The sequence below is a fragment of the Xenopus laevis genome, chromosome 6S (assembly GCF_017654675.1).
Source record: "Xenopus laevis strain J_2021 chromosome 6S, Xenopus_laevis_v10.1, whole genome shotgun sequence".
Classification (NCBI taxonomy): domain Eukaryota; kingdom Metazoa; phylum Chordata; class Amphibia; order Anura; family Pipidae; genus Xenopus; species Xenopus laevis.
In genome coordinates, this window is record NC_054382.1 from 17,666,644 (window position 1) to 17,684,784 (window position 18,141).

The following is an 18,141-nucleotide window of genomic DNA, read 5'->3' on the forward strand; positions in this document are numbered from 1 at the left end:
CACTTGAAATTGCCCGTGTGCCATTGCCCTCGGCCATAGGGATTCAGCATGCTCTTTTGTGTGCTCTATTCAAGTATTAGTGTTTCTTGTACATACTTTTCTTTGTAACATTTACAAGATTTCTGTAGGTATCTAAAATAATTGGATTACAATAACAATTGACCTACATTTAAACCCCTACTATGAAACATCAGTCTTTTGTGTATCTGTTTCCTCGTAAAATAGGATTTCCCATTTTTGTGCTCCCAGACTCCTGTTGTGTTGCTTTTGCAGGGTTGGTCTATGTGTGTGTGTGTGTGTGTGTGTGTGTGTGTGTGTGTGTGTGTGTGTGTGTGTGTGTGTGTGTGTGTGTGTGTGTGTGTAGCCCTCTCTGAGCATTGATTGCACAGCCCGGTACTTACTCTAAACCTCTGGGATCAGCCACTAATCACCAGATATTGAAACCAGATTTACAGACTCTTTACATAGGAGAGTTTAGCCATTTCAAAAGCAGACGTTTGGTATTTTAAAACAAGGTCAAAACCCCTGTGGTCTCCTGTTCAAATAGAAAAAGTTCAGATGGCTTCCAGGAGGCAGGCTGTAAAGTTACACCGAGGAAGATGTTTAGTTTCTCAGTTCATAATCAAATAAACCTTGTTGGCAAAAGTTTCAGAATTACCATCGTATTTAGGAGAGGGGGTAAAAGCAGCCTATTCATGCTCACATGTTATCAGATGTTGCAAGATCAACTGTGCTTGGTTTCCTGGGGAATATGAGCATTATTATTGTATAAACGATGTTACGGTCCTAGGAGCTTGAGACTGGAGGGGCTTAGGCCTCGTTTACACAAAAGACTTTGTAACCACAGCTAAAAATCACAAGAATTAGGCATTATGACTTTTTATGGCATCGTATGGAACAAGTAACTGTCCCTCTTACAGCCATTGGGTAAGTGTTTTGCTTGTGTCAGCCGTCTCGCCAAAAGCCCCAACGTAATATAAGCAGAAGGACACAGACCAATATACAATTTTTTACAATTTTATTTGTGTTGCCATGTACTGATTGGATTGGCTCTATAGGTCATGTCATTCACTTAGGGGGTTATTTATCAAAATCTGAATTTATCTCTTTATTTTCTGAAATATACTCCGACCAAATCCGCACGGGTTATTTCCCCTTATTTAGTAATACATTTTCCCAAAAAATGTATTGGATTTTAGTGAATTAGCGGGGCCCTGGCGAAACTTCACCTGGCGAAGCCTGCGCTAGCGCACCTCTGCAGGTTATTGAATTTGCCCCTATATCGGTCAGCGGGACGTGGGTAGTTGTAGGTCAACAGCAGCTACAGGATGGACATCCCTGATGCCTAAAATCAAACTATTGTTATATAATATTCTCTCTTCCGGGTACTTTGATCTATATTCTTCGTAAGGGGCCCAACTGATGTCTATAGTAAAGCCCAGAGCACTGGGCCACAGTTCTGCAGGGGATACCATATAGAAGTCATAGGAACTAAAATATGACCACCTACTGTAAGGTGAACCCATTCATCTTTTGTTGATTATTACAGAGTAATATAAATAACTCACAAGGCAGTCCTGAAACAAAACAACCCACCAAGCTGACTCTCTGGAGGAAGGATCTCCAACCTGCTGCCCTTCAGAAGCTGTTGGCCTACAATCCCCAATGGGATTTTGAAAGTTGCATTTTAAAAAAGTCTAGAATGCTGAATTTTATCAGCTCTTGAAAGTTGCATTTTAAAAAAGTCTAGAATGCTGAATTTTATCAGCTCTTCCAATCATTGTTAACGTCTACCACCAATCGCACAACTACAAATCCCAGCATCCCCTCCCCCACTTGGGAAATCGTCAGTTGACTCTAATGAGTCACAAGTTGAGAGATCTTCATCCCCTTTGTACTAATGGTGTCAATAGTCATTAGTAAGGGGATATTACAGCTCCATAGCAGGGAGACAAACCCAAAAGGACACAGTAAAGGCGCCAGACTGAAGAATTGCAGCACTGGGTTCATTTGCTTACGAATAGCTGGTATAAATCGGCTCCAGTGTCTTCTGGGGAAGGAGGAAAAATGGGGTAATTAGACCATGTGACATTTAAAATTGCCGTGAAATGGGTCAGGTAAGGAAAAACAATAGCAGCTTGTGTCAGGGGAGTGCCACAATCACAGCGCATTGTGTCCAATGCAGGAGACAACTGGTTAATGTCACACATAGTTACACACTGGCTGAGTCATGAAGCCATATACTTTAAAGGGGAACTATTGCGAAAATGAAAATTTAATATAAACTTCAACATACTGAAATAATAAATACAATCAATTACAAATTCTGTACCGTTTCTGAAATAATCAAGTTTATCTTCACTATTCCTCTCTCAGCATCTGTTTCTCTTCATTCTGTCTTCATGCAGCAGTTGGGTGTCAGATATTCATTGACAGTTAGATCCAATATATTTTATAGGGGGGCTCCTTTTGCCTAGAAGATTTATTAGAGCTCACTCTATTAAAATCACCAGACATCATGTCTCTCTATATGCAGGATTTGTGCAAAAGCCAGTTATTTTGTTAGATTTTGTTTGTACTGAAAGAAAATAACAGATAATGGTTATTTCTCCATTCACACAAACAAGAGCCGACTATATTTTCAGGCGAATCAGGCAGGTGGGACTGCATGGGGAATGGTGGCTTGTCACTGGCAAAAATCATAAGGTAACTATCTGCCCATTGCCTAACCTAGGACCTCAGATGCACTAGCATTACAATAACACTAAACCAGGGGTCAGCAACCTTTACTATCATAAGAGCCATTTTGCCCCCTCTTCTACTAAAGAAAAGTAGTCTAGAGCCGCAAAACATAACACAGCTTATAAACAACCGAATACAACAAACAGAAGTGCAGTGTGTATGTGTAGGAAATGAATTAAACACTGAATAGCCCTATTAAATGCTAGTGTTCTCATCTGTTTAATGTGACTTCTGTTTCTGAAGCTCCATGCTGATCTTCCCTCTCTTGTCTCGAGTGTGTGACCACACTAAGGACCATGATGAATCATCTTACTGCGGCTCGGTCTTGCCTGTCATTCCTGGGACGTCTATACAGCCCTCGCACCTGCTGGCGGCTTCCTGAATATGTGACCGCGGATATCTTACCACGGTCGCACACTCAAGAAGCCACCAGCAGGTGCGAGGGCTGTATAGATGACGTGACAGGCAAAGCCGCAAGACCAACAGGCCCGGATTTGTGGAGAGGTCACAAGGCCTGGGCCTAGGGTGGCAGGATTTTAGGGGGCGGCATGCTGCCCAACCACACCTACATTGGTTCAGAAACACTGGGGCGGCGCAGGAGATATGATAGTTTATAAAATTTCCTATATGCCAATCCCCATTGCTCTGGTCTCAATGATGAAAATATTTATTGAATAAAAAGAAGGGGACAGGGCGACGAATGACAGCAAGCCTAGGGGCGCTTGCTATGTAAATCCGGCCCTGAAGACCGAGCCGCAGCAAGCAGGATGAAGAGCCACATGAGGCTCTGGAGCCGCGGGTTGCCTACCCCTGCCCTAAACCATCTGTACCTGTACCCATTCCTTACTGAATGTGAATAAGCTGATCCCCATGAGGTCACCACTATTTCTTTGCCTACACTTTGCTTTGTCTTTTATCCTACCCAGTCAATGTCTTCCAGTGTGGGTTAAAACAAAATTGTATTTATTTTTCTCTTCTCGGAATTCCTCATTGGTTAAGCACTCACACAAATTGTTCTACTTAAAACATGTATGGAACGAACGCTACGCAAGCATAAACATTTTGCTCAGTATCAGAGTCTCATTAAATGCACATCATGCTACTGCTACAAGGCTTTAACAATCAGGGTGAGTGACCTTTTCTTCTGAAAGACTAATTCCATTTCAAACCCCACCATTAGGCTTCTGTGTGACACAATAGGGGACTCGAAACGCATGACATGTGGAAGAATGAGGCCTCCTCTTAGAAGCCTTTGTAGCTCTTTGAGGCGATAAATGTTTCCCTTTCAGGCATATTGCTATAGAGGAGATTTAATGAAGGCCAGCTAACATACTATGATATTAAAGTTGAACTCTGCCCGAAGTCAACCTTGTAAAGTTAAAGTTTCAATTGTGAACACCAGGAATCTAGTGAGGTTGGTAGTAGACTGGTTGGGCATTTTTTTAGGTTTAAAATAAACTAGGCCACCCTTGTTTGAACCACATTGTTGTTGAAGAAGGACTAGGTGATGGCAGCTTAGCTAGCATCACGTGGCAATAGGTGTCCAGTGGTCAGTGTGTGACCTACATCTCCTTAAGCCAGACATAGGACATGTGAAACAATCATCTACTGTATTAAACTGGGAATTATCTTCACTTGTGTCTGGAAGATATGAAAAAGGGTCAATGTAAATTCTGAGCAATACGTTCACAAGTCAGTTGGTTGCACTAGCAATAGGTTGCACGACTCTGGCATTATATATCAAAGAGTGAAGACTAAAGGTCTTAAGCCGATAAAAGCTGCCGACAGGCCAAGTTGGCAGCTTATTAGATGGTGTATGGGACCCCCCAACAAGCTACTCCATCTATATGTGGCCGAAAATCAATGAGGCAGACTTTCAATTCCCACCTGACCCCACTGCCTGCATTCCTGGCCTCCAGATCCGATTGTTGGGCCCGATATCAGTCCAATATCATACACTCAAGGTGGGCATATCGGTGCAAGATCTGTTTGTTTGGTAACCTCACAAAACCAGCAGATCTACTCATGTATGGTCCCCTTTAGAGGCAACAACAAACTTCCCAAATGAAATGCTCCATTGGCAGGGTCGAACTGGGGGGTCCACCAGGCTACTGTTGCAGGGCCCCCCCCCTCCGGGTAGCCTGCCGACAACACTACTGAATCAGTCATAGCCCCAGGAACATGGCACAAATAGATCCATGTATTCCAAAATTAGCTCCAAGGAACTTTTTTTTGCAAGAGCATCCACAGGAGTAAATAATACATTCTCCCCAAATCAGACCCTGAATGGGCCCCCCAAAAAACAAGACCACAAGTCCTCTTAGGAGGGTGTAGAGCAGGGAACATGACACAATGTGCAAAGTTTCCTTATCATATATGAATACACAGTGCCTCAGTAAATGATCTCCTAAACAAACAACAAGGCGCCGGATATATAAAAAGCAGGTACAGTTATCATTGGAGGATTATCATAGACTCATCGTTGACTTTGGAGAGAGGGGGGGGAATGTATTGAGCAGTATTAATAGTACGTTTTCTGCCCCAAAGTTCCCCTCATTGATTATACATTGATTATACATTGTATGGTGGCAGCTCTACTCCAGCAACCATTTGGGTCAGGTCCATTAAAAAAAAACTGAAGTTCTCCCATAATAATTGGATCTGAAATACCATAATTAAACAAATAATAACACTTTTTTGCCTTGTTTTGTTTACAGAGAGTGAGAGGTATCATTCCTCTGCCTTGGGCTCCTGTAAGGTTGCAAAAACTGCTCTTTTCCTCTAAACCAAAATTGATGACGATTGTTGTGAACTTTAAACCCCATCACACCCCAGTCAGCACACAAACCTCTGCCACATCAGCTTTTTCTCTTGGGAGCAGACACCCTGTTACAGATCATCCATCATACTTTTCCCCTCGGGGCCATTTTTGATATTTGCATTAAAGCAGGCAAATAAACAGGCACCAGCCTTTATACACCCTAAATATTGCTAATTCTCCAACAGTAGCCTTACTAGAGCACTTTGCATCACAAAGACACACAGGGTGGGGCACTTGCATGGACAAACAAATCACTGTAATTACAACAGAAAGGCTTGTTAAAAGCAGATGGGCTTTCATTCTTACTACAGGTATGGGATCCGCTATCCAGAAACCCATAATCCAGAAAGCTCTGAATTACAGATAGGCCCTTTTATCCAGATAATCCACATTTTTAAAAGATTTTGTCTGCAAAAGTAAAACAGTAGCCTGTACATGACCCCAATTAAGATATAATTAAATAGGCTGGTTTTGCTTCCAATTAGGAATATTTAATATTTTTATGATTTTTAAGTAGACTTAAACTATGAAGATCCAAATCACGGAAAGATCCGTTATATGGAAAATTCCAGGTCCCGAGCATTCAGGATAACAGGTTTTATACCTGTACAAATTGAAAGCAGGGTACAAAGTAATGTAGCTTTTGCTCTATTCCACCCAAGATACAAGCCGAGCCAATCCAAATATGTTACACTAGTGATGGGCGAATTTGCGATGTTTCGCTTTCTTTCCCAAGAAATTCGTGAAACGTCCATTTTTGACGCAGCGTACGAATTTATTCGCTGGCGGCAAATCGCGCAAATTCGCGCCTGCCGAATAAATTCGCCCATCACTATGCAACACAGATTTTCTAAATGTTGGCGTGACTTCAGTTTAAGTGACAAGGAGGTGCCAATAGGACTTTTATATCCCTAAATACCCCAGATAATGTATTACACTGTGTAATAGGGCATTTAAGGATCAGAGAGGCTCAGGGCTGTACCTTTTGTAGGTTTTAGCAGCAGCAAGTCTGATTTACCTGCAACTATGGCCGAGTACTCCATTAAAAACTTTTTTTTTTCTAAACATTTAATTCATTTTATTACTCCTTGAAGTCAGACTTTTTTGTCCACCACTTATTTAATATGGCAAATCAGATTTGGACCCTCAACTTGGTGTAAAGCCAGTCATGTGACCCCATCTAAATTATTTCATATTGTAGGAAGAAACATGTCAATATACAAGGGGATCATGGAGACCCCCCCCCCCCAAAAGAGCATGTCGCCTCTTCTTTGGGTTCCAACCCATAGGCTTAGATCCCTAACATATAGAAAGGGGGTTATTAGAAAGTACTTTGGTATAAAATGTGATAATAGCATTTGTGAGATAGTGGTATTAACTATATTAAACTATATTCATGCCACAATGTCCAGGGCCTAATTTATATACAGACCTGTCCTAAAGGAGGAACCCCTTGGGTGTCTTTATAGGCCGAATTTTCCCTTAGAACACCAATATAGTTCAATGTCACCTGTGATTTCCCGCAAGTGATAAAGGACCCCCATCACTCTTAATGAGATACAGGTATGGGATCTGTTATCCGGAAACCCATTATCCAGAAAGCTCCGAATTACGGAATGGCTCCCATAGACTACATTATAATCAATCTAAATTTAAAAAAATTATTTAATTTTTTCTCTGTAATGATAAAACAGTAATTAAATCTTCGGTTGGATCATGTATAATGTAACCCTTATTGAAAGCAAAACCAGCTTATTATTATTTATTTAACGTTTAAATGATTTTCTAATAGACTAAGAGCGTTATCATAATCATAGTTTTTCTGGGTTTTTTTTTTTAATAAAAAAGTGCGGCCAAACTAGAATCCACGACTTGACCTTATTTATTATTAAAAAAAAGCTCAATTTAATCAGTTAGGGTAAACACTAGATAAAAATCGAGCAAAATCCCAAATTGTACATTTTTCCAGTTTTTTTTTTTCCCAGAATCGTTCAGTTTTTTCCGGATTTTCCCCGAAAAGTCAGAATTTTTCGGATTTTTGCCCGAAAAGGTCGGATTTTCAGGCTAATTCCAGCGCAGAAACTTTAAAAAAAAAAAAAAAAAAAAAAGGAGTTCTGCCTTGACTTCTACACAACATCACAGGTCTGAGATGGAGGAATTTTAGATTCGGGCTTTTTGCTGCATCGGACTTTAATAAAACTGGAAAAATTTGAGTTTAAAAAAGTATAATTTTAGTTTTGCCCAAAAAAGCCAGACCGGAGTTTAGTAAATAACCTCCTTAATGTATGAAGATCCAAATTATGGAAAGAGCCATTTTCTGGAAAAACCCAGGTCCAGAGCATTCTGGATAACAGATCCCATACCTGTACCTCATCGTAATAACACCCCAAATAGTTTTCCATTAAGGAGTACAACTAGGCTTCTCTAACAAGAGGCATATTTTCACAAAATATATAGCAACATGCGCAGAAATACCCCAAACGCCTCTCCTTAAAGGGATCCTGTCATCGGAAAAAATGTTTTTTTCGAAACGCGTCAGTTAATAGTGCTACTCCAGCAGAATTCTGCACTGAAATCCATTTCTCAAAAGAGCAAACAGATTTTTTTATATTGAATTTTGAAATCTGACATGGGGGTAGACATTTTGTCAATTTCCCAGCTGCCCCTGGTCATGTGACTTGTGCCTGCACTTTAGGAGAGAAATGCTTTCTGGCAGGCTGCTGTTTTTCCTTCTCAATGTAACTGAATGTGTCTCAGTGGGACATCGGTTTTTACTATTGAGTGTTGTTCTTACAGTATATCTACCAGGCAGCTGTTATCTTGTGTTATGGAGCTGCTATCTGGTTACCTTCCCATTGTTCTTTTGTTTGGCTGCTGGGGGGGAAAAGGGAGGGGGGTGATATCACTCCAACTTGCAGTACAGCAGTAAAGAGTGATTGAAGTTTATCAGAGCACAAGTCACATGACTTGGGGCAGCTGGCAAATTGACAAAATGTCTAGCCCCATGTCAGATTTCAAAATAGAATATAAAAAAAATCTGTTTGCTCTTTTGAGAAATGGATTTCAGTGCAGAATTCTGCTGGAGCAGCACTATTAACCGATTCATTTTGAAAAAAATGTTTTTTCCCATGACAGAATCCCTTTAAATGAAATGATAAATACAGCAGCACTGGCCCTTGTCTGCCAAATAGCTCATGTACCAGGTTCTGTTTAGCAGCGCCACTTTCAGACAACTGTCATTTATCTCTATGGGAGGCAGCTATTTTGTAAATTCTCCCCAGGTGCCATAGACCTTCATTACACTCGGATAACCCAAAAAAATTCATCCACTGGAAGCAATTGCGTCTTCTGAATAAGTCACCAAACGTTTGCATCATGTTTCAGACAAAAATATATATTTAAAAAACAAAAAAAAACTTCTATACAATAGACATATATAGGAACTTGTACACTTTGTACAGTTTATTTCAATAGCAATATTAGCTCCCTAAAACTAAAACACATTGTGACAGTGTGTACAGCTTCTACATTTTTCAATGTTAAGCAAATAAAAAGAGAGTCCATTGCTCTTTTTTTGTGCAAATATGACATTTTTGGACCCCCACACAGGAAACATTAAATATTTGCTGTGCAAAGATCCCATTTTTCGTCCTCCTTAGGATCAGTTTGTTTTGTTTAAAAAGAAAATAAGATAAAGTGCTCCCATCCAGCAGGATCCAGAAGACCCCCCTACTGGACCATTGTGTTGGGAAGGCGGTCATACAAATTCCAGCTTGCCGTGTCCGCTGTACATCCCCCAATGGACCAATGAGATGAATTTGTCATTGCTAAGGTCCGTGTGCCTCAGTTTGTCACAGGTCAGGCAGCAGTTTTCATGGCCAGACACTGGCACCATACACTCCAAGTCTAATTTGGCCATCTGGCCCTTTTTTGAATGGTGCCCGTGAAAGCTGTAGTGAAGCCGCGACAGCATCTGTTCCCTCTGATCTTTCAGTCTTTTGTTTTCACTGCGCAACATCCGAAGTGCAAGCATTATAAGGAGCACCAGGATCAGTCCACCAGCTATGGGCACAGCTATGACCGCTGCCCGGAACCACAGTTCTTTAGATGACGTCAATTCGTGGACCTTTGTGATGAGGCTCCTTGTGTTATCGTGTTGGTGCCTGCCCCCTGGACCTGCCAACAAAAGACAAAAGATTTAGGTTTTCAGCTTCAAAGAATGCAAGTTATCCAAAACATTTATACAGTATAAATGCGCTTTATAATGCACCAATGAGGCCTCTACGAATTTGCCTCCTTTATTGCCCACCCTCACTCATCTCTTTAGGCCCCAACTAGCCAAATTAAATGTCAACTCTTTGCTGGGCCAGCCATCTCCTGCATTGACTTTCTAGATCAGTGGTTCAATAACCATGGAACTCAAATATCGTCTGCAGTGCTAGGGATATTACATCATGGGGGAGATATATCTTAAAAGACCCCATTGTCATAGGTGTTGCCTTTATACTTCAATACAAACCTTTACTACACCTGCGCTTATTATAAAACCTTAATCTGCTAGGAGCTGCAGTGCAATATCTTTTTATAGTTTATCTTCACTATTCCTCTCTCAGCACCTGCTTCTCCTCAATTTGGCTTTATTCAGGAGTTGGATGTCAGATGAATGATCCAATATATCTTAAAGAGGAGCTCCTTTTGCCTAGAAGATGTATTAGAGCTCACTCTATTAAAATCACCAGACATCATGTCTCTCTACATGCAGGATTTGTGCAAAAAGCAGTTATTTTTTTAGATTTTGTTTGTACTGGAATCAGTTATTTGAGTGAGCTCTAATACATCTGCTTTACCCCTATAAGATATACTGGATCATTTAATCGGACACCCAACTGCTGCATTAAAGGAGAATGAAAGTCTTCTTCCGCTTGCTGGTGCTCCTATCAGCAGAAAACTGCACCGGCCCGGGGTTATACCAGTGAGCACCACGGAGCAATACTCTTCCGGTTTCTTCTTTCTTTAAATTCCAGGGGCAAACGCATGCGCAGTTGAACAAAATAGCCGTCTTTTTAGTTAAAATTCGGTTTTCTGCTCTACTGCACATGCACAGCCGCGAGAAGAAAGAAGGAGCCGGAAGAGGATCGATCCATGGAGTTTTCTGCTGATATGAGCACCGGCCTGGGGTTTCAGGTAAGTAAATACAATCACTTGGGGGTGCCTAACATTTGGCACCCTCAAGTGGAAGAAGACTTTCCTTCTCCTTTAAGACAGAATGAAGAGAAACAGAGTGAGGATCATTGAAGATAAACTTGATTATTTCAGAAACAATGCAGGATTTTTAATTCCTTAGAAAGTTTCTTACTTCAGTATGAGGAAGCTTATATTAAATTTTCAGTTTTGTGATAGTTCCCCTTTAACGTACTACAAGAATATTTAGTATCACGGTGACAGTCTATTACATGTTCTGTTTCTAAACTAACAATGCAATTGGTGATGGGCGAGGCACAAGGAAAGCACCGGATTAAACAATCACCTACAGTTTATAAAGTGCCAAAGAGAACATGAAATGAAACCCATCCAGTCGATGGCGCTCCAGCGGCACAATGTCAGCCCAGAGAAAATGGAACATTCCTCCAAAGGCTGGAAAGAAATTCTGGTAACGGGCACTAAAAGCCAGACAGGAGCCAAGCTTTCAGACAGACATCAAAGCTACCCAACAGAAACACATCTTTGACTCTAACCATGCTTTTCCCAATGGTATCTCTAATTACATTAACAACAAAATCAATAGCAGACACACTGGGCCTTGGCAGCTAGAAGTCTATAGATCAAGGGAAAGGTTCTGGGTTGGAAGAGAGCTTCCCTTACCTGATGGATCACCCTTTGGATGAGACAGAACATCGTGCAGACCTCTGTAATTGCACATATCTTCGTGACAGCACTCCAATCTGAGCGTCGGCACCGCCACCGTGTGATTGTGCTCTGCGCTTGCCTTGCACGGCTCTGTGGTGCTACCGAGGGAGTCCAGGCACCCGTGGGTGAGAGGAGAGTTTGAGTTCTGCGGGTAAAGGAGCTTGGTAAAGCAGGCGTTGAGTTCCGACTTGCACATGTAGCCAGTTGCAACACATTGCGGAGCGTCACAGTAGCATCTGATTTCCCCTAAAGGTGCAAAGAAAGAAAACAAGACATATAAATACATGAATGTATACATCCCCTTTAAATACAGTGTTACACGGTGCCTCCCTGGATTGTTGTTGTTGTTCATAGACACAGTAATAATTATCTCTTCCTCGGTACAACGCAGCATTATGACATGTAGGAACTTGGGAATGGGTTTACAGCAGATATGTAACCCCCCTCTCCTGCAAGGGGGACCATATAGGATAAAAGGATACATTTTGCATATATGCTACAGATTTATTATTTATTTATTGTTTGTATCCCTTTCTATTCTCTGCCTGGCTGGTTCTGACTTTAAAGGAGAAGGAAAGGTTAAAACTCAGTAAGCTTGATCAGAAAGGTCTATATAAATACACCACTAAACCCTTAAAGTAATGCTGCTCTGAGTCCTCTGTCAAAAGAAACACTTCATTTCTTTCCTTCTATTGTGTACTCATGGGCTTCTGTATCAGACTTCCTGTTTTCAGCATAAACTTCCAGGGCTAGGGCTTGAGCATGCTCAGTTTGCTCCTATCTCCTTCTGAGCTATGAGAGCAGGGAGAGACTTAGGCAGGAAGTGAGGTCACACCAAGCTAAGATGGCAGCTGCTATCCTAAACAAACAGAGACAGAGTCTAGAGCGGTTTACTCAGGTATGGTAAAGCATACTAATAAAAATGGAGTTCTAGCTATTGTTCCTTCTTCTTTAAATACAACATAGTGACGACGCACACAAGACGGAATTCTGTAAAGCCGTTTCAAGAGACAGGAGCAGCAGTGCAAAATGGGACAGATTCTGCCTTATGCAAAAAACGGAATTTCTTTACATCTCTTTCCCTTTTTTAGAACTAAGCTCCACTAAGACAGGGGATGATAGGAGTGACGTATAACCGCTATAAAGTGCAGCAGAGCGTTTTGGTGCTATATAAAAGTATAATAACCAGGCTGATTCGCTTACTGTTGCTACCAAATGTTGTTACTAAACGTCTAACCCCTGCAACCTTCAACTACTACAGCTGAGCTGGAATGCTGGGAGTTGCAGTGCTACAACGGCCACGTGCATTGACTCGGCGTCCGCATATTTCCATCAGTTCCCCTTTAGAAAAGTGCCATGCACAATCAGGCGTGTGTCAGCCAAAGTCAATCCCTCTCGGCTGAAATGGAAAGTCATAAAAATGGTCAGACTGCAAGACGGATGCTTCTTCCTGCAGCCTGCACGCAATCTACAATGTGGTCAAAAGGGGAAATATTTAGACTTAAAATCCAATAGTGCAGCTCAGTAAAAAGAAGAAAAAAAAAAACCTTTCAGGAAACCTCAGAGAGAGAAAAATGAAAGGGAAGCGATAAAAGGTTTCCTTCATAGAACTCTCCCTAGCCGGGCCCCTTCCATCTGATGTGAACTGAAATGCATGTTCTTCTGCATAAAGCCTTTAATTAACATAACTTCTCTAATGCAAGAACTCAGCCTTTGAAAGCTCATTTAATGTGTGTGTGTTTGGAGACGTGAGCCCGGGGCCCTTTCCGGACATGGGTGTAAAAAAAAACAAAAAACTGGGGGTGCACCCTTCAATGTGGAGGCTGCTGGGAATTGTAGTTCAGATCTATCATATAGGTTGCAACTCTTGGATTTCTTTATAAAGAAATTAGTAGAAGCTGGGGGGTGATTAAAAGCACCCCTTCACACCCCGTCCAACGATTTAAAGGGACTAATCACTTTATTTGGATTTACCCATTGGCAACACCAATGGAATTCTCACTGCATAAGGGATTCCCTGACTTCTTCCCAAAATACCCCTAACGTGGGATCGCAATAAATGCAACGATTTTGCAGCATCTCGAAGGCAATAGAACGTACACAATAGACAGGGGTGGATACACTGCACCTTGTGATCAGCTTTCACATGAATGCTCCAGGCTGTGCTCCCCTCCTAATAGTCTCCTTAATGGGAGCCAAATGACAGAGGCGCGGGAGCAGGAGGCATCGAATTAGCACTGACCAGATCTCCTTCAGCTTTCACAGGCCAAATTGCTTCTGGGGGTTTTTCGACTTTACCCATAAAAAGGAGAGTGCAAATCAAGTCTTATGTTTAATGGTATATCCATTATACTTGCGTTTAATAAGTGGAGCTGGGAGGGGAGGCAGAGGCCTGTCCTGGCAATTAAGGGGTTAAACGACCAGCAGGACGGGAAAGAACCCTAAAAGAAGAGGTTTATAGTAACTGTATTGACACACAACATGCTTATCAGGCTCCCGGGGGTTAATAGGAAACATTGATTTGCCAGGCAGCACCCAGGCTCCTCTTCTTCTCACATTTGCCCCGTTTTATTTATATAAAGTTCCTTCCAATGTTTTGCAAAGGGCCAAAAGGGTATTGGGACTCTGACTGTGTGAACAATGGACTTTCTGTTCCTGTACCCCCCCCCCCTCCCTCTCTTTATACTGTATGTAGCGATTAAGCAAAAATGCTGCTTCTAGTCAAGATGGCTACAGGAGACTGCGGGCCAAAAAAACAAAAAAGTCTTTTGAAGTCGTGAGCAGCCAGAAGTATGTGAGCCCCTAATTATATCATTATCAGGCACATAGTTTCAGTATGTCAGACCTCACGTCGGATTCAGTCGCTCCCATCCCCCCCCACTCCTTGATGAGGCCAGGAGTCAGAATTCAGAAGCAACAGTGACTATTTGGGTCTAATTACCCTCTCCATTCACTGCCCAATGTAAATAAACAGAGAGAGAGGCAGCTCTCAATCCCAAAAGACACTCACCCCCTAATTCACTCTAGCAGTAAATTTGGTGTCATTATTATTATTATTATTATTATATTCACCAAGTGTGAAATTTTAGGAGTAACTTGAATTCTATTGTAAAACTCTATATACAGGGGAATGGATGGCACAGCTGGCAGCGTGTGCTGTTTGAAGATACTTCTGGCAAACCCTGGTAACTTGCCTTCTGATGAAGACTCACTCCCGGCTCTATTAAACCCTGTGCCCAGCATGGATGAGTGATGGCACAGGAAAGCAAACTAACTCAACCATGACATTTATTAACTAATGGGTTCGGAACCAATTCTAGCTAAACCCTGGTAAAAGGAAACAGATGGATAATCCCTACAAGCAAGATAACAAAATGTTCTCTGTTCATAGATCAGCTGAATCCTGGTACCAGCAAATACTGGCACAGGCACATGAAGATCTTCCTCTAATGCAGCCAAGCCCTGGCAAACTAGGAGTTTACTCTGAGAGTAGGCAAGCCCTGGCACAGGCTGAGAGGATAATCGGAGAGTAGGAAACCCTGGCATAGTGTCGAAAGGGTTAATCTGAGAGTAGGCAAACCCTGGCACAAAGTAAGAGGTTAATCTGTGAGTAGGCAAACCCTGGCACAGAGTAAGAGGTTAATTTGAGAGTAAGCAAATCCTGGCATAGGCTGAGAGTAGGCAAACCCTGGCACAGTGCAAGAGGTTAATCTGAGAGTACGAAACCCTGGCACAGTGTAAGTGGTTAATTTGAGAGTAAGCAAATCCTGGCATAGGCTGAGAGAAGGCAAACCCTGGCACAGGTAAACTTGGGAGTTTCTTTGAGAGTTGGCAAGCCCTGGGCACAGGCTGAAGGTTAATGTGAGAGTAGGAAACCCTGGTTGAGGTTAAAGGCTAATCTGAGAGTAGACAAACCCTGGCAGTGTAGAAGGGTTAATCTGAGAGTAGGAAACCCTGGCACAGTGTAAAAGGGTTAATCTGAGAGTAGACAATCCCTGGCACAGTGCAAGAGGTTAATCTGAGAGTAAGCAAACCCTGGCATAGGCTGAGAGAAGGCAACCCCTGGCACAGGTAAATTTGGGAGTTTCTTTGAGAGTTGGCAAGCCCTGGCACAGGCTGAAGGTTAATCTGAGAGTAGGAAACCCGGGCACAGACAAACTAGGGGCTTCCTATGAGAGTAGACAATCCCTGGCACAGACAAAGTAGGGGCTTCCTATGAGAGTTGGCAAAGTCTGCCACAGTCCGAGGGGTTAACCTGAGATTGTTGCAGAGGAAAGTCGCAGACAGAGAATCGCATAGATCGTTCCACACACACAATGAGTGAATTAAGACACAGAGAGATCACAGGACAGTCCGGTTTCCTCTCCCGACCTCTGGGCCACAACTCACTCCCCCGGCCCATCACTTTCTATAGACTTTCTATGTTCCATTCCCGACACCGGCTTTGCCTTTGCAGCGAGTTGGGCTTGAGCTGAGCGACACCCGAGTCTCAGGGCGACCCTTTCCCGACAAGCCGCGGGTACAATAACAGGGAATGTGTCATTAACCCGGGAGAGCCCTAGTGCTACAGTGGCACCGAGTTACCTACAAGTGACTACAAGTCCCAGCATCCCCCCGGGCAGACCTTAGAGTTGCGCGTCTCACCTTTGCTCAGCAGCGCGGCCATAGCCCACAGCTCTAACTGAAGCCACAGAGAGATCAGACTGGCCTGGCGATCCATTTAAAGGATTTCAAGCCTTGATCGTGTTCAGCGCCAGAGAGATGCCACCATCCAGCCCCGCGTTATTATCCAGATCCCCAGGAGAGAAGCGCCAAATCCTTCCTCGGTGGGGGGCAACAAATCGCCCTTGGAAGGAAATAACCCCTGATGTTTCCTAAACTCCACCGTAAAGCAATACGGACAGCAGCTGCAGTTATTGTAATCCCTCCGAGTCGCCCCGTACACTCAGCAGCCTGCGGCTCAGCGCGCACAATAAGAACTCTCCCCCCCTGCACTCTTGCTCCAGTCCGGCCCCGCCTCCACGCCCCGAGACGCCGCCTCATTAGCTTCCCTATCTGTCAATCTTCTCACTATCACATGCGCTTCTGCTCTTGTGCCTGTAGGTGGCGCGCGTCCCCCCGCAGCCAATAGGGATGTGATGTTTCCCAAGGCTGTTGTGTTACTGATAAGGGCTACAAAGGAATCCAGACAGAGACAGACACACAGATAGAAGGGGAGATAAAAGCAGCAGAGCAAACACAAACCTACTGCACACAATTACAGCTCAGAGCAAAGAAAAAACAAGTATAAAATTGCATCAATTAGGTTTTTTTATGGGAACTTGAAAGAAAGTGAATGGAAAAATAGCTATAAGCAATGGGGCTCATTATCAACACTGGCCAAATTTGCCCATGTGCAGTTACCTATAGCAACCAATCACTGATTCGCTTTTTAAAGCCAGCTGCAAGTAGAACAATGAAAGCAGCAATCTCATTGGTTGCCATGGGTTACTGCCCTTGGGCAAATCTGCCCAGCGTTGATAAATTACCCTTAGGGCAAGGCCAGACGTGGCGTTTTTACGTTGCGTTTTTTAAACGCGGACGTCAACATGCGTTTTTCAGCATGTAGGTTTCTTTTCCCAACATCCACTTCTCGTTGTTCTCATTGAGAATTTGGACGCCATATTTAAAATACGCTGCGTATTTACACAGAGTGTGGTTTCAAACGTGCAGATCCCTTGGAGTCTATTGATTTGGTAGTTTCTTGACGTATTGGCTTTTCTGCTGAAAAACACCAATACTGGCGTCCTGTGGCGGATTTTGGTTTGCAAGCGCCCTGTGTGAATTGCCATAGTGCGTTTTCCCATTAGTTTCAGTGGTAGTGCAGTTTATGCGTATTTACGCCTGGCGGAGATTTTTTAAAAACGCAGCGTAAAAATGCCATGTCTGGCCTTGCCCTTAGAGATCACCAGATCAATAGACTCTATGGGATCTGCACGTTTGAAACCACACTTTGTGTAAAGACGCAGCGTATTTTAAATATGGCGTCCAAATTCTCAATGAGAACAATGAGAAGTGCATGTTGGGAAAAGAATCCTACGTGCTGAAAAACGCATGAAAAACGTACGTTGATGTCCGCATGTGGTTTCAGTGGCGTATTTACGCCCGGCGTTTCTTTTTTAAAAACGCAACGTAAAAACGCCACGTCTGGCCTTGCCCTTAGTGTTTTTTATTATAATTATTACATCTCTGGATATTTCTAAACATATTTAGCCTTTTCAGTGTCCTCATCAGCTGATGCAGAACATCTTTACCAAGCTGGATATTATATTAGAAATCTTCTATTCCTTCTTCTTCTTCTTCTTCTTTTTTTGATTGTAAGTGATTATAGAGCTGATAGGAGAGTAATCGGTATTTTCATGGGATAATCCATTAAGCAGCAGTTGGTTGCTCTCAAGGGAAGCAGCTACTGCTCTTATTTGAGGATATTCTGGTTTTGTTGTATTTTTATTAAACATAGCTGGAATCCATATTTTAAATTTGCCAAATAAGTGTTGTTAAGATTTTTCAGGTAAAATGCAGTTTGCTGTTGCTGGGCATCAGCGCAGTTGCAGTTTTATTTGTCATCAAAATCAAGGATCCAGCTGGCCGGGGTCGGCAGATCAGGTGCCAACAGGGTTGCCACTTGGTTG

The 18,141-nt window shown here is 42.6% G+C and overlaps 1 protein-coding gene across 1 annotated transcript; it reads right to left on the reverse strand.

The window, feature by feature from the left end:
- Positions 1-8,941: 8,941 nt before the first annotated feature.
- bambi.S (BMP and activin membrane-bound inhibitor S homeolog) lies at positions 8,942-16,406 on the reverse strand. The gene is given in 3 exon segments (NM_001094009.1): positions 8,942-9,739; positions 11,426-11,716; positions 16,115-16,406. Coding segments are annotated over 3 exon segments (786 nt in total). The 5' UTR covers positions 16,191-16,406; the 3' UTR covers positions 8,942-9,320.
- Positions 16,407-18,141: the final 1,735 nt, after the last annotated feature.